Genomic DNA, 16,848 nt, shown 5'->3' with positions numbered 1-16,848 from the left:
AGGACATCGAGAGTAAAGTTAAACTTTACTTTACAGTAATTTTTCTTCTATATACAAAGAATTACAGTACATGTTCTGGGAGCACCTGGGCAGGGCAACCCTCTTTTCATTATAAGTTTCACATACACAGCCAACAGTCTAAGGGGAGCAAAATGAAAGTAATCAATGGTCCAAGACTCTCCCCTCTCCCTCTTCTAAAAATAATATACATGCTGGAAATATGTAGTTTTCTCTCACCTGCTCTGGCATTCCTGCTTAGAACTGACAGACGAGTCCTGGCCAGGGCTGAACACCCCCATGTCCTCCCCTGCAGTGCTCTGGCTGGCCCCTGCCTTGGCTGGGCTCCTCAACTCCCGATGCTTTTCCCTCTGGCTGAGCCTGTGGAACAGGACCCTGAAGGGAACCCCCACCACTGCCACTCTGTGGGCAGCAGACCCTGGGGTGAAGGAAGGCAGCAAGGGGCTGCTCACACCAAAGTTCCCCCCACGAGCAAACCTTGTGCTCACAACCCCAGTGCAACTTAACACTGCTGCTACGAGTGGGCCCCCCTGTCCCCGGGCAGTGAGGAAGGGGGAGTGGGCAGCCACCCTCCCCAGGACCCTTGGCTAGCTGGCAGCCAGGACCCCAGCTGAGAGCATGTAGCACTGGAGGGTGGCAGGGGACATTCAAAGCCAGGCATGGGGACACATTAAGGATCTGGCAGAGCAGTGACCTCGGCACCATGGATTTGCAGGGCTGGGAGTGCTGATGCTGAAAGGTTTCCATGGTCCAGCTGCTCCCTGCCTGTGCCAGCCACTGCCAACAAATCCCACCTCCCACCCCAGTCAGCCTGGGCCTTCAGCTCCAGCCACGCTCCACCTTGAGTCTCCCAGTGCTGCTGCTTTTCCATTTAACAAGTTCCCAGTGTCTAAAAAAATACACAAAACCCAGTTCCTTGAAGTCAACAACTTGGAAACATCAGAAAAAGAAACAAAGACTGAAACCAGCTCAGTACCAAACGGACACGAAGAACATGCAGTAGCGGATGCCTGCCTTGCTTCATGTGGCTCCACTGGCTCCCCATGAGGCCCACTGGCACACTGGTTTGAGTCTCAATACCCTCATAAATTGAAGGAACTGAGTCACACCTCATCCTGTTTCAGACATGGAGCCCCAGCTCTACAGGGATGGGATTCAGCTGGCCAGGAAGCCCAGCCCGTGGGCCAGGAGCCGTGAGTCCAGCCCTACTGTGCTAAGCTGCCAACGGTTTACAATAGCACCACAATAGCCCAAGGGTTTTGCCAAGGGCAAACTGATTAAAACTTTACCTTGAAATAGGCCATAGCTACACCCATTTCTCAGATTTCCCTAGGAGGTAGATTCAGTGCTGTAGGGACTGTCCATCACCGCCACTCCTCCAGCCCAAGCTCATACAAGCTGTCCCCCTGCACTGAGCTTTGCCTACATGGATTTTGGAGGACTCGGAGCAGGAATCTTGCCTTTTCCCACATCCTGCTAAGCAAGGGCACTGCCACCCCACAGATGAGACTCCTGCTGAAGCCAAGCACGTGGTGGAGCAGTCCCCAGGCTCCAGTGTCCCATGTCCCAGGCCCTGGGAGCCCTGAGCACCCATCAGCCCAGCCCATGCTGTAGCAGGAGATGCAGCCTTGGCTTCAAATGATGCCACCACTGTTCTCACTCTCACAGGGGGGTAATTAGCGCAGGCAAAGCCTGGGAGATTGAACACAGCATCCCCCCTCTGGACTTTCAGAGTAGCTGCATGATTTGCCACTTTGCTTTAACACACACTGGCTGGCAAAGGCCAAAAGCCTCATCAGTAATTAGGGCAAAGCACATTACAAGCAGATTACAATTATGGTTATTTTAAACATCAAGCAAAATCAGAAGTTAAGGCTGAAATTAAAAATAAACAGAAGGTATTGAAAGTCTGAGGTTTCTCAAACTCCCCCTGCCCTGTCAGAACGCTGCCTGTGGTGTCCAGGCAGAAGCAGGGTACCACCACAGAATGCTCAGGCTAAACCACCGCCAAGAGCATCAGGGTTAGGGTTCCTTTTTCTTTATTTTTCTTCCTTTTTTATTCCACTGAAACTGAGCTGAAGCTTTTCTAGCAACACATTTTTCCATCATAATTTATTCATGTCCTTTAGATTCAAATATCTCTCTTCCAAATTTTAACACCAGCCACACCTTCAGAGCCTCTGCCTGCAGGGATTTAACCCTGAATTAACACGTGCTCCCACGGTACCACCCAGATACTTTGTGTATTGAAGTGAATCAGGTTCTTGGGTGTTTTTTTGTCAGTTAGAAAAGTTTAACTCAAGAACAACAATAAAGCAAACTATCATCAGCTAGTCAGCATCTGGAGATGTGCAGTAGGTGATGATCCCTTACAGTGGTGGCTTTCCTGCTAGATTCACCAGAGCTCTGGCTGACAGTAGGCCCCAGCCCAGCACTGGGGAAGATAGGATGAGCCTGCTCCCCTCCTGCCCACACATCCCACAGGTCCTGCAGTGGCTCCTCCTCTGCAACCCTCCTTGCCTGGCTGGGTACTTGAGTCCCTGACCACACTGCTACCCCTCACCAGAACTCCTCCATCACCAAAGGTCAACTGGGACTCTCCTGCCCACCGTGGAAATCCAACACTAAAGTAGGTCCTGCTGTGGGATGGAAGCCACGGCCACTGACCACAGCCCATTGCTCTGAGCAGGGGCAGCCAGGCTGTCCTGACAACAAAGATGTTGACCAGCAAAGCATTTGTATGGGAGCAAAGCCTTCATCCCCTTCAGAACCGGGAAGAGGGAGTCATTCCTACAAGTGGGAATGGGCTCAGGAACCTGGAAAGTTCCCATGACCCTCCCTGGGACTGCAGGAAAGGGACAGAGCTCTGAGCAGAAATAATTACACCCCTGACTCTGCTTCTACAGCACTCCACAACAGTGAATCAACACAAGAGTCACCTCTCACCCACCGTGGGTACAATTAGGGCTGACCCGAGCTTTAGTAATCAAGTGACTGGATCTCTCCAATGCAACAGAAGAACACCACAGCCTTGGCATGGAGTTGCAGCAAAGCTCCAAGCCCAGCAGGTTACTTTGTCACTATCTTTTACCTTGAAACTCCCTGTGATTCAAACTGGCTGAACTCTGAAGGCAGCAGAAAGTGCTGCAAATTAACCCAACTGCTTCGGCACAGACATCTCCCTCTCCTCCTCCAAGACAGTGCTGCCACCATAGTGAGTCACCTCAAGTGCACAAGCCCACATTTCCTTCACTCGAGTCCTGCTGCCCAAAGTTGTTCCGCGGCTCCTGCTCCGTGCCAGTGAGGGCAGCCTGGGCAGGGCAAGGTTGTTTGGACATCTCTCCACATCTGGTCAGGCCTTGTCCATCTGGCCAAGGTAACCCAGTACTGCCAGTCACTCCCAAAAGCACCACTCCTCCCTCTGAAAAGCTCCCCCGATCTGACAGAGTACCACCCAGGTCCCCAGTGAGGGCAAGGAAGGAAGAGCAGCTTTCTGACTTCCTCCTTCTATGATGTTCCCCAACACCAAATTTACCAAGCAGCCTCCCAAGCTATGCTGAAGTCAACTTTCCGACAGCAGCTGGAAGGTAGCAAGCCAGAAACCTGGATCCTCATGGAAAAGGGAGACAAGAAGAGAGATGGGGTACAGTCAGCTACAATGAAGAAGACTGTGGGAAATGGCATGCAACAGTTTAATCCACATTCACTGTTCCAGACAAGCTTTTGGGTAAGCACCTGCTGCGTGAAAGGTGCCTGCTGTCGTGAGCCCCACCCTGCTCCGTTAGCACACGATTTATAGAAGTGATCTTTTCAAACCTGCTCTCAAGAGAATTTGTTGAGAACTTCTCCATTTTACAGATTTAAAAAAGCCTGCACCAAAAATATTCACAGTTTATTTTTTCATGAAACAAGTAGCGAGTTAACACGTGACAATGCAAAGCAGAGGTGGACAGAGCAGTGCAGAGACCTCTCTGGTTACAGCAGGAGCTGGCTGGGCACTGGCACTGAGGGAACCCTACTTACACAATCTACATGACTAAGTCCAGCTCATGGGAAGCCTTATAAATGTAAATTCAAGATTTTCCTTCTCACACATGATAAATACTTAATATACTGAACGTCATTACTTTTTTTTTTTTTTTTAATAATTTTGTTTATAAAAGTTAATGAATGCCCTTAAGATAATCTTCTCTCTCAATGGATCTGAGTTGTCCTGATTCCCTTTGTGGAGGAGTCACGCAGAAACACAAGATGCTTGCATTTCCCCAGTTTCAGCAGCAAGCAGGAACTGACCTGCTAGTCTTCCCGGAAAAAAAACAACATTTAACAAGTAAGTTTCCATAAGCCATAAAGCTTTTCCAAGCTGTGAGCTATTCTACAAAGGATCTGAAATGATTTGGACTAGAGAAGAGATGCACCATAGCACTGATAACGTCCCCTCGTGCCCAGCACAACCGGTCTTTTCAGGAGGACGTTGTCTCAGGGTGTACAAGTCAGGAAAGGAGAGTGGATTGGGATTTGTCTCGGCACAGGTGTCTGCCTCCCTTCATAGATAACTGCAAAGCTCATGACTGTCTGCTCTGGGAGCAGCAGGTAGTTGCAAGACAGGGGGGAACAAGGAAGGAAAGGGTCCCTCCCATGTCTGAGGGAGAGGGCTGTCCTGGAGCTGAACACTCCCCTTCTGGGGAGGGACCTGTGGATCAGCCTGGAAGGAGAAGGATACACACACTGGAGCTGCGCGAGGGTCTGGCGGCGGCACGGAGATCTGAGGCTGTGGCCCCAGATCGGCGGAGCTCAGGCAAACCACAGAGGTAATGTGTTGTGAGAGTGGGAAAATGCTGGTCAGCAGTGCTTCCTTGGCAGGACACCAACCCCATCCAGCCCAGGCACTGCCACCAGGGAGGCCCATCCTCCTCCTGCCTGCGAGGGTGCCAGTGGTCGCAAGACACTGCAGGCCCCTGGGACTCTACCACCTGCCCCGCAAGCACCATGGCCAAGCCAACTTCTGCCTCCACACTTGAGTGAATGTTTCAGCAGGCCTAGTCTGGACACCAGTCTGATGACCACCAGGTACTAAACATCTATTTTCACTGGAAAACGGAGAAGAGGAAAAAAGAAAGCCAGCCAGCTGCTGGAGCCCACCATGTTCCAGTGTGAGAACTACAATTCAGTTGGAAGGGCACACACGCGCGCGCACACACACACACACCAACACAGTCCAGTTAATTCAAGTCTCCTTTGGTTGTAGAAGAGTTAAGCCAGAAGCTGCCCAAGGGGAAGGTGTCGAGATGGGTCCCGATACAGCTATGGAACCCTTTCCTCTGCGCTGTGCAGTGAGAGGGTCAGGTTTTGCTTGCTGCTGGCAACACCACGCGTGATGGGAATACGTCCTGAACACGCCTGAGGCAAGGGGAGAAAGGACTGCTCAGTCCGCTGGCTCACACTGAGACAGAGATCAAGAGACTGGATGGAAACTCGAAAGGGAGCACCACTCCCTTGCCAGGGCAGCGCTCAGCACCTCAGGGAACCCACTCTGCCCTGCTCCCCTATTGCTGCTTTACGGATCATTACGTTTTCAAGGGCAGGAAAACACTCCATATGTCCTGTGCTAAAGGATTAAGATACAAGAATGAAAAAACTGCCAGACGACTACTTCCAAGATCTCTCTTTTCCCTGACTTCCTCCAGATTTCCCATTTCTCGGGCCAGCTCTGTATAAAGGAGCCTGAATGGATACTGCCTATTAATGGAGAAAACTGCACTGAGTGAGTGCAGGGGCTCCTCTCCCAGCTCACTGGAGATGATCCTTGTCCTTCAGCAAACCACGCACACATTACATCCCAGTGAACATACGGATAAACCTCACAAAGCAATGCCCTGCAGGGACAGAGACCTGGGCAGACAACACAAATCCTTCCCCTGCTTCTAGAGTCTGGCAAGGACATGCTCCTGACTGCTCACCACCTGATCCTGAAACTTCTTCATTCCCAGGGCAGCCTGACTGATCGGCTTCCTTTAAATGTAGTAACAAAAGAAAGGCCCTTGGCTGTACCTGGGAACCCACCTACAAATATGACCTGGAGCTTGAACATGCTGGATCAGTAATGTGATCATTTCAATGGAATTGGAGATTTTTACCCAGAGTGGACTCTTTATTTCAGCTTTACCATTTGTTAAAGGAAGAGGAAAAGGTCACGGATGCTCTCTCCCTTTGCCTGGGCCAGACTCAGGTTTAAGAGAATGTCCTTGCTCATGTCACGAGAGAATATGGATGGGATGTGCATGGGTTAGGGGCTGGGCTCAGGGAAGTGAATAAAAAAAACAAAAGAAAGATTCCCCCTCCCTAAACATTAAACAACTGAAACCTGCCTCCCATATTTACCAACCTCACTTTGGCTCTGAGTCGGCCAACTCACGACAGACAGAATCCTGGTTACGGGCTAGCGCTGTGTTTTGTTCAGGCAAAGGGTCCTGCCCCCGAGGAGTCTGTGCTTTTCCACCCAGCCAAGAAATCTGGTCAATTGTCTGAATGTTCGTGACAAGCCATTGCATCTGCTCCGGGGGCACCGGCGCTTCCCTGGCTGGCCGAGGGGTCTGCTCGAATGCACACAATCTCTCTGATGTCCACGGGGGCTGCTCTGCAGGGGCTGAGGCCACTTCCCAGCTGGGCTGAAGGGTTGGCTCTGGTAGTTTCTCTGCTGTCCGGGAAGGCTGCTCAGCAGGCATCAGGGCTTTTGCAGTGGGCCAGTGGGTCTGCTCGTGCATCTGTAGTTTCTCCGTAGGCCATGGTATTTGTCCGACGTGCGTCACTACCTTCCCAGCAGACCAAGAGATTTGCTCCCCAGCTAACGTGGTCCTCTCTTTCTGCTGGGGATTCAGCTCCACAGCCGGGGCTCCTCTCTCCTTCGGCTGAGCGTTCTGGTCAACGGGCCGCAGCGCCTTCTCCGACAGCAACAGCCTCGGAGCTGATGCAGCCAGAGGCTTGTCCGAGGCTTGAGGCCGAGGAGCCACGGCAGCAGCCAGCTTGTCCGATGCCTGAGGCCACGGGGCTGTAAGAGCGAGAGGCCTCTCCAAGAGCTGAGGCCGAGACACCCCGGAGCTGAGTGCCTTTTCCAGAGGCAGGACCCGCAGGGCCCCGGAGTCAGCAGCCTTCTCTGGAGGCAGGGGTCGCAGCACCCCAGGGGAGGGAGCCTTTTGTGTGAGCGGGATCCGCAGGGCCCCAGAGCTCAGAGCCTTATCCACGGGCAGGACGTGAGGTGACCGGGAGCCAGGGGCCTTCTCTGGAGTCAGGGGCCATGATACCCCTAAGCTGGGAGCCTTCTCTGTGGGTGGGATCCGTGGCATACTCGAGGCAGGAGCCTTCTCTGGAGTCAGGGGATGGGGTGACCCAGAGCTGGGAGCCTTCTCTGTGGCTGGAACCCGTATTGCCCCAGAGAAGGAGGCATTTTCTGGAGGCAGGGGTCGTGGCACTGCTGATCCAGGAGCCTTCTCTATGGGCAGGACCCGTGAGACCGGGGAATCGGGGACTTTTTCAATCGGCAGAGGCCACAGCACCTCAGGACTGGAAGCCACCTCCAATACTGGGACCTGTGACACCACAGAGCTGGGATCCTCTTCCACAGACTGTGGCTGTGGACTCTGGGCAGAAGTGTCATCGGAGGGAAGCTCATCTGCCAGCTGGGACTGCACCGTGGTGAGGAGTCTGTCAGACAGTGGAGGATGCAGGCATTTTGTGGGGAACTCATCCAGCAGCTCAGGCTGCTGGGTCCCGGTGTCAATGAGGGACTTGTCCGATAACCCCAAAACCCCGGAGGTGTCCGGAGGCTCATCTGACAGCTGGAGCTGCAGGGCACCAGCAGTAACAAGCGACTCGTCCAATGACTGTGGCGATCCTGGAGGAGATTTGCTCGTCAGCTGAGGCTGCGAGGCGTCACTGCAGGACTCATCCAGGGGCCAGAGCACCGCGTTGCTGGGAGGTTTGTCGGGCTGCTGAGGTCGCAGTGCTACGATGATGGGCTGCTTCTCTGACTGCAGCCTTAGGGATAGGGCAGCCTGGGGCTTGTCTGACGGCTGCAGGCGGAGCGAGAGGGTGGTGGGAGGTTTGTCCGAAGGCTGCAGCCGGAGTGAGAGGGTGGTGGAGGGTTTGTTGGATGGCTTCAGCCTCAGTGACAAGGTGGCAGGGGGTTTATTTGACGGTGGCAGTCTCAGAGCCAGGGTGGCAGGTGGTTTGTCTGGTGAAGGCAGCCTGAGGGCCAGGGTAGTGGGGGGCTTGTTTGATGGCTGCAGCCTCAGGGCAAGGGTGGTGGGGGGCTTGTCGGATGATGGCAGCCTCAGCGCCAGGGTAGCAGGGGGCTTTTCTGGTGACTGCAGTCTGAGGGCCACAGACTGAGGTAGGCTGTCCAGGGGCTGAACGCTCAGGTCTGTGTCTGCCTCCGTGTCTGCCTCTGCAGGCAGCTGCTCCGGTGGCTGGGTGTCCTCGCCATTAGTCAGGGCTTCTATAGGAGGCACATACTCACGAATTTCTCCTGGCTCTAGAGGGTGAGGCCCACAGGGATCGTGCTCTGTACAGCATAATCGTCCATCCAGCTTGGAGATGAAGAGCATTCCTTCCCGGTGCTGCTTGCAGAAGGACCTGGGGCACATCTCGCAGAATGAGGCTGCTTCCTTACCACACACGTCACACTGATGCCACGGGCACTCCCATTTTCCTGCAGCACAGACACAGGAGAAAAGACACACCTTAAGAGGAGTAGTACAAGGGGAAGAGACAAAGGCCTGCTGCAAAGTGAGTTCAGGGGAAAGTGGGAACACCTGTATAATACTCTCATACAACTCTACACGTCCTCCTCAGTTTCCACCATAGCTCTAGGCTTGATGGGCAGGTAACAGGAATCTGCACTCTCAGAAGCGACAAAGGCAATGATAATCATGACAAACACAAACCAGGTCAGGTCAGACCAAAAGCCCACCTGCCTCCTATACAACACAAACCAACAGGGGTGCCTAGAGAAGGGCAGATAACCCCAGCTTGCACATCTCTGTGGCTCTGAATTCCACAGACAACACAGATACCAGCAGTATCTGTGCACAAAACCCGGTGGACCTTTCAAGTAGATGTGTCAGATTCATCTTTTAATTCTGTGTCACTGACCTCCCTTCCTATTTATCAGAAAGAAGAAGTGAGAGAGCAGTGATCACAAGGGGTAAGTTTCTATTGTCTTTATACCCAAAGACACCTTAACTTCTGCCCATGAAAAAACTACGGTTTAACACAAAGCTGCTTCCCCAGGGGCTCCCCGTTCACACTGAATCTATTGACCATCAGTACCAACACCACCAGGAGGAAAAAAACAACACTATTTCAGAGATTGCTGGCGGACACCACTTGGGCCAGAGCACTTCCCAGCCTCCCTGAACCAAACCCACACAGCTGTGGCGGTGGCTACCAGCTCTTTTCCAGGGAGGCTGGTGCATGGCCATTGGTCCCTGCACTTGTGCAACAGCAGCTCTCCACGCTGCTTTTCCCCTGGGGTTGAAGACTACACATACCATGTTTTTCTCCTCCTTTGAAGCTTCTATTCCAGTCTCAAAGTATGCACACTGCTTTTCTATGTATTTTCCAATTTTTCAGCACTTTTTTTCCAAGTAGGGATGTTTAACACCTCACATGGTTTACCCCTTTCCTGGCTCACAATGTTGCAGCACAGGCTGCCACTGCTCCCGCTGCACCAGCAGCATCCCAGAGAGCCACACTCAACTCAGCTGGGCCACTGGGAGGACTCTGGGACCATCCTTATTGAGGTCATTTGTACACATGGAAAATACAAGGTCAAAACCTGCTAGTTTGTTGCAGGAAGAATCAATCCTATCAAACCACTCTAATGATCTTTGACAGAATAAAAGGCCTAATGAATAAGCAACCTCTCCAGAGACAGCCCGGAGCTCTTGGAAGTAAGATCACACAATTAGCAACATGCAAACAAGCAGGAAATTCCAATTACTTGACAGCAGTGCCCACGGCAGAGGAAACATTTGAAGCAGAAAGTGCTGAACCTTTCATGTCTTGCATGATACTTTAAAGAGCAGGCTATGAAAATCATAGCCTATGTGTAAAAAAAGTAAAACTGCTACAACTGACTGAAAATTATTCTCCAAAACCAGCTATCAATGGTCTTGTGGCAAACTGAGGCGGCATTTCAAACTACATCCTTCAGGATTATATTTTAATCTGCATTGTAATTTAAATTCCTAGAAGCAGAAAAGCAAAATACTCTTGCATAAACAGGTAGGTAACAACAAGGCTGTGAGGCGTTGCAAAAATCCAGTTGGACAGGCTCAGATTTAACTGGACAAATTTGTACAGATGGAAAATAAAATGCTTTTGCATGAACAAGGTGTAATTATATGAAGACCAGTGCAGGATTGCAGGAGGAAGAAATAAAATAAATACGTGAAAAGGATCAAGTCAAATAAGAAGGAAAACCACAAACATGGCATAAATATAAAAATTGTTTTTGCAAAACAAGTAAAACATAATTTCCCAAGAAACTTAATGTAAAACAAAAAATATAATTATTCTCTTCTGTCAGAGTTAGCAAGGCCTTGGCTGCAATGTTATTAAAATACTTTTACCCAGTTTTTAAAAATGTGTAGGCAAGTGGGACGCAGTCTAGAACAGACCAAGAACAAAAACTTCAGAAAATAAGAGCTGCAATGAGAAGCTGTGTTTGTATAAGCTGCAAGAGGAGTAAGACAATAATTTGTCTCACTATTCAAAAAAAAAAAAAAAACAAACACAGAGCTGGCAATCCTTTGTTTTTTGAATTCAGGCTGTTAGGAGAAGTTTTTCAAATGGAAAGCTGGAGAACAGGCTAAAGGCTGGATTCTCCTCTCTTGGAGACTTTAAAGCACAGGTAAACTTGCCAGGATGTTACAGCACACAAAAATGCACAGACAGATGTATTCAGGCGTATTCCCTCACCCTGCATGACAATGTTCCATAGGGATGACCTGCCCTCCCGCTGGCTTTCACATTGCTTTGTTACAGTTTGTTCCATGAGCCACCCAAGCTCTTCTGGATAAATGCTCCATTCTCCCTGCACCTTAACACATGCACACACCTACCTGATTTCTGTCCTCTACGAAACATGCCACCAGCCCTGATATGCCTCCTGCCAAACTACAGCTGGAGGTGTTGGTTGCCCAGTTCTGGCTCTCATGGCACAGACAAACACTGCTGAGTGATTCTCCTGGCTGATACTTTCAGAGGCCACTTGGTTCCATGTTTCCCAGACTCCAATCTGTTCAGAAAATACCCTACAGAGCTGCACAGAGAATTTCTAACTGTGACAATGTTTTCAGTATTAGATCAAAAGATTTGCATCCCCTCAAACAAATGACTTCTACGCAATTGCTCTTATTAATCAAATTTATTATCTTAGCAAAAAACCTACATTAGGTTTGATGAGTTATTTTAGCTAAAAAATTACCATCTAGTATTATTTATATTCTTATAATTTAATTGCTGAGGCACTTAATCCCGTATCAGCTTTTCCATCTTCCTGGCCTGGCAGACATTGGGCCAACTGGCCTACCAAGACTCAGGTCAGACTTTTCCCTTTTCTGAGCACTGGGTAAACCTGAACACTCATTAAACGTTGCAGGAACTTCAAACTGAAACTCAGCTCCCTTACAGCTTTTAAATGCAAGGTAAGTCTTTCTGTCTAATAGATATTATTTTACACCTCCTGAGCTACTAATGAACACAAAGCTGTTGTATTGCTCATAAAGGGAGCCTGTTTCTTTCTTAGCACCCAACTAGAAGTAGTTTTTATTTCAAATTTCTGCCCTCACTTCACCACAAACTAGGACATGCTTTGACACTGTTCTCTTAACTACAAACTCATGGCTATTCAGACACCTAGACTCATTTTTAACACCTATTTTCCACCAGTGCTTCTCCTCACTTTTCAACTCACTCAACTGTCTTCTACTTCAGGAAGATGGTCAATATGAGGATCAGTACCTCAACTACTGTTGGGATTGTGCTCTGCCAGGCCCCACAGATGGGGTCAACTCACAAGCACCATTTTTTAGGCAAGGACCAGCTCCCCCTTCAGCAATTAGTTCACCTTTTTGTGGTCACAGGGGAGTGCAAACCAGGGTTGTGTCATCTGAGCCACAAAGTCTGTTCAAGCGGGAAAGATTTTTCCAAATTTTAAGATGCTGTGAATCAAGTGCAAGATGATGAGCAGCACCTGGGCCACCTCAAGCCAACACCGTGACCCAAGCAGAGCCCAGCCTTGCAGAGCACTGACCTGCAGGTCTCTTGGTCAGGTTGAGGCAGTCTGCATGGTACACCTTGGGGCAGCCTGACTTCTTACAAGAAACCAGCTGCCCTCCGTCCCCACAGCTGAAACACTCGTCCTCTCGCTCCTTCATCACCTCCGCCTGCGACCTGCGCTTCATCTGCGGCCGCCTCTTCAGCTTCTTGGACTTCTCCTCGGTGAGGCTGGGCTGGCTCTGTGGGCGAGACAACTCTGGTTACTGCAGGACTCTGCCTCTTCCACCTGCTCCCTTCCTGCTGCAGGAGAGAACTGCAAACCCTGCCAACAGAAACCCCACTGCCAGCCATGCATGAAACCTGTGCAACACCACCCGTGCTGCTCAATATTTGGCAACCAACTCACTACAGAAAACAGCTCTCTGTTATTTTGAGAAGTACCAAAGCCTGGTTCAGCATGGGATATACACAATTAGCAACAGCAGAACGACAAGCTAGGGCTGCCTGGTCTCACTGAACTTGTGCCACCTCTCACAGACTCCTCAGGTCCTCAGTCAAAGCAGTCAGGTCTCCTTGCACTCATGACTCAAGAGGAGTCTCTCAAGGGTCTTCCTGCACTTTCTGATGTTCATCACTTCTCTATTTTCAGTCTGAATTTATCTGTGATCCATTTGTTCTTGTGTCAACACTGCTCTTTTCCACCAGAATCACAGAATCATTTAGGTTGGAAAAGATCTTGAAGATCATTGAGTCCAACCTCTGAAACTTTTCTGTCTCCCTGAAGTAACCTCTGGGACACACTCTCCTCACAAACTGAAACTTCCAATCTGCATGCTCAGTCTTCCCAATGGTTTTTCTCTGCCAATATCAAGTTTATTTATCTCAAATGAAAGTTACAGAATTACACATGCCAATTCAGATGACACCTCACAGGCTGTATACAATGACATCAACACTTCCCCAAAGCACTCCTCACATTTGCCTTTTCCACAGCTGTGTCACACCACAGTGTGTGACAGTGGCAGTCTGTGACTCAGTGACTCAGTCCTGTGGCAGCTGAGCTTCAGAACGGATCCTTCTCTGCCATGAGTGCTCAGCCATGACCTTCTCAAGGCAGATTTATTTCTGCTGTTACCCTCCAGGTGTGTACTTGGCATATCCAATCTCTGAACTCCAATCTATTCCCTGTTATATTCAGTTATTCCTCTGCAACTGCCCCATCCTCTCACTCTCCCGCATCGATGACAATTGACACCTTCATGTCATCAGTACAGTTAAATTACAACCATATAATGAAAATAACTACAACTGGTCTCAGGACAGGCAACTAAAATGGTTTAAGTGCTCTTCTCTGGCCTACGGCTTCCTTCAACACTGCTCCCCCACTCCCTCTTCAAGCCTGTTCCTCAGACCATTCCTAACCTCCTCTCCAGGATGAGCTTCCCCTCATGCCAAACTCTCAGTTCCATAAAGATGATGCTGCCTTGTTCCCACTCCTGACTTTATCAAAGCACTATCAGTTTAGTTTATCTAAACAGACATGAGCTAAATTTTGTGCCATTTTCTACATCTCTGTGTTCAAATATGCACTCCCCATGCAGGATATCTCTGTGTGCTGAGACAATGACTACAAGGCGATTTTTGCATTCTTTATTCTGCATAAATATTGGGCACTATTTGCATCACCAGAATCACCAAAAGATTTAAAAGCCTTAGTCACCAGACCTATAACTTCAGAACTCTGCAGATTTGGCTATCTAGCTTTCCTGCCACCAAGGAGTTACACCTCCAGATTATTTCCTTCCTCCTCACATGGGGATCTTGCTGCTTTTATGCCACCATTCCCCCTGACAATGGGGACAAGCCAGGCCTTTCTTATCACTGAAAATGCAGGCACTGAAATGCCTCCACCTAAACTATTCCACCTATTCTCAGGGTCTAGTTCCTCGGCCATCTAATTACAAAGAGAACAAGAAAATCCCTTCACAGCTAATTTGAATGTCTAAGAGAGGTCTAACAGCTGGACTAAGCAATTCCACTTGCTCCCTGCAGTACAATAGACTCCTAAGCATTCTTCCACGCTCCCAGTTAGAAAGGGCACTTTCAAGAGTGAACTTGAGTATAATCAGTTTTATCTTGCTATATCTTCAGGAAGCTTAAAAATGCATCTATTGTGTGAGGAATTAAAAAAAACCCCACAACAAAAAACCCCAAGTTACTGTTTTCTCAGTATTGTTTCTTAGCCCATCTCATCAAGATGGAATGAGTCCTCTCAGACATCACAATGGAACATTAATGCCAACTTAAGGGCACCTTCCTCTGATTTCTATCATGCAACCTACAATTTCAAGGCAAAAATGACAGTCAAACCATGTATAACACAGGAGCAGCACAAAATCAATTGAACTTTAAATCGCAACCTTAGAAAGAACTAAATACATCAGATGTGTATTTCACCTCATCTGTCAACTTCTGAAGACATCCATTTTTTATTTTTATAAGTTAATTCTTCTGCAGAACTAATCTCCCTGGAGAATTCACAAAGCCTTCCCCCAGATATTGATGGGGCTGAACAACTGCACTGCTCGAGCTTTTAACCCTTAACTGTGGGTATGCCAGAATCCACATGTCAGAGCAGAGGGATTACAGACTGATTCGGTCTCGCACTTGAAACAAACCAACAGCTGAGACATAGATTTAGTGGGTGACAGCTGGGAACTCGGCCAACTGCTCCTGTTATTTCCTTTTCCCAGTGAGAACCAGCTCACACAAGGAGGTAATTGAAATCAATTCCTGTTACTGCAACATTACAAAGTTGCAAATCGAAGCTCTCAAAAATTCAGTGAGTTCCAAAAACTGGTGATTTTTCTACTACAGATGAGGCAAATTTCTTTTTTCTGTCTGATGTGTAAACTTTGGTAACTTAATTAAAAGCAGGAGAAAACCAGGAACTTTATTGCAGCAAAGACAGTGAGGTAAGAGCCTTCTGGCTCTAAAGCAACTCCAGTCTGAAGGAATGTGCATTTGCTGGCCTTCCATGCATGCTCACAATTTATTCAGTCCTTTACTTTGGGAAATGGGCTGAGTTGTGTTTTCTTGATTATCTGATGAAGTCTTTCTCATGCCTGTCCTTTGCTCCTCTAGTGCAATGGAAACTGCCATGATAAGAAGCAGAAAATTCCAAAAAAAACACTTCCATTTACTTTTTTGCTGTAAAATAAAACTTCCATTGTTATTTATAGCAACTCTGATAATTGAAGTCTAAGATCTGTTGTCTCAAAATGAAAGCTTGAATATTTATCTCATTCCAAGCAGTGTTCTGATAGTCACATTGAAATAGGATTAATTCTGCAATGTGAAATCTCTGCAACCAACATACAGATCTATGTAAAGTGGTGATGTGGAAAAACAAAATCTTGAAGGATGCACCATACCTTTGGCCTTACTCCTAGGAAGCCACTGCAATTTGGGGCACCACATTTACAAACGGTCTTTCCATTTCCCAGACACTCCAGATTGTAGTTGAAAGTCAGCTCAGTCCCTAGCACAAAAACAGATCAAAACCAAGCAAGTTGTAACGAACTAAGGGGCAGAACATTTTACTGCTGAAATAAAAGCACTTAATGTAATATAATGTCACAGAAGGCAGTCACCACTACACAAGGACACCAAACTCTTAAATCTTCCCAGAGATCTATGTGGATTGAAAATTCAGTGCAACTCCACACTTAAAGCACATGCTACAGCTAAAAAGGGCACTGACCCACCCTGTAGCAGGGCCATTTCTTGGCCCTGTAAATCAGAACCACAAACCTCCACTGATATCATGGCTCTTTGTGTTTCATTATGTCAGTGCTGGTGTTAAGTCTCATGAATGCCTACATGAAACCAAAAATTAAATCTCTTCCCAGGGAGCTACAAACCCTCCTTTTTTCCTTACAGAACCCCCCCAGCTAACTGCAGGCACTGACAGAGTGCAGCTCCTTACCAGCTTTGATATTTACAAGTGCGAAGAGCCCGACCCGTGTGTCGCCGTTCACACACCACTTCTGAGTCTCACAGTTGGGCTGGCAGCAATGGTTCATGAACCGAGCGTAGTTGCCCTTTGGCCCAGCATCAATGATTCGATCCTGGAATAGAAAAAAAAGTCCAGAAAACCACATTTTAATCAACTGTCATTTCCTGCACTGACATCCCTGGTCAGCACTGGCAGGTCATACGGAAATACAGTCTCCTGCACATCATCTTCCTCTTAAAAGACACACACAACAGCCAGGACAGTGCTACTGCTGTTTTTTGGGAAGCAAGCTCTCCCTGCAGTGTCAGTTCTGGATAAACACCACCCCAACATTTCCAAGGCAGTGCCTGTGGTTCCAGGCCCCAACTTCTGCTTAAAAGCAAAATACTAGTTCCTATTTCTTGCACGTCAGTGTATAGAGGAAAATCAGGAACAGTACGTAAAATGAGGTACACTTGTGTACAGCACACTGCCACATGCTCGACTGTGATGGAGAGGGAAGCTGCAACTGAGATTTGCTTTTATAATAA

General features: G+C 48.5%; 1 protein-coding gene across 1 annotated transcript in view; it reads right to left on the bottom strand.

The window, feature by feature from the left end:
- Positions 1–2,077: 2,077 nt before the first annotated feature.
- The window catches only part of NSD1 (nuclear receptor binding SET domain protein 1), a 59,916-nt gene continuing 45,145 nt past the window's right edge, over positions 2,078–16,848 (bottom strand). Inside the window, exons 20-23 of the mRNA XM_027896413.1 lie at positions 16,289–16,430; positions 15,735–15,841; positions 12,335–12,539; positions 2,078–8,725 (exon numbers count right to left, since the gene is read on the bottom strand). Of these exons, the coding sequence (XP_027752214.1) occupies positions 6,405–8,725; positions 12,335–12,539; positions 15,735–15,841; positions 16,289–16,430 (2,775 nt within the window). The 3' untranslated portion in view covers positions 2,078–6,404. The remainder of the gene's footprint in view (positions 8,726–12,334; positions 12,540–15,734; positions 15,842–16,288; positions 16,431–16,848) is intronic.

Source organism: Empidonax traillii, unplaced genomic scaffold (assembly GCF_003031625.1).
Source record: "Empidonax traillii isolate 1590-97213 ecotype Southwest subspecies unplaced genomic scaffold, ASM303162v1 scaffold495:size1017845, whole genome shotgun sequence".
In the NCBI taxonomy this organism is placed as follows: Eukaryota; Metazoa; Chordata; class Aves; order Passeriformes; family Tyrannidae; genus Empidonax; species Empidonax traillii.
The sequence above is the reverse complement of the archived record's forward strand: the minus strand, read 5'-3'. Positions and strand labels throughout refer to the sequence as shown.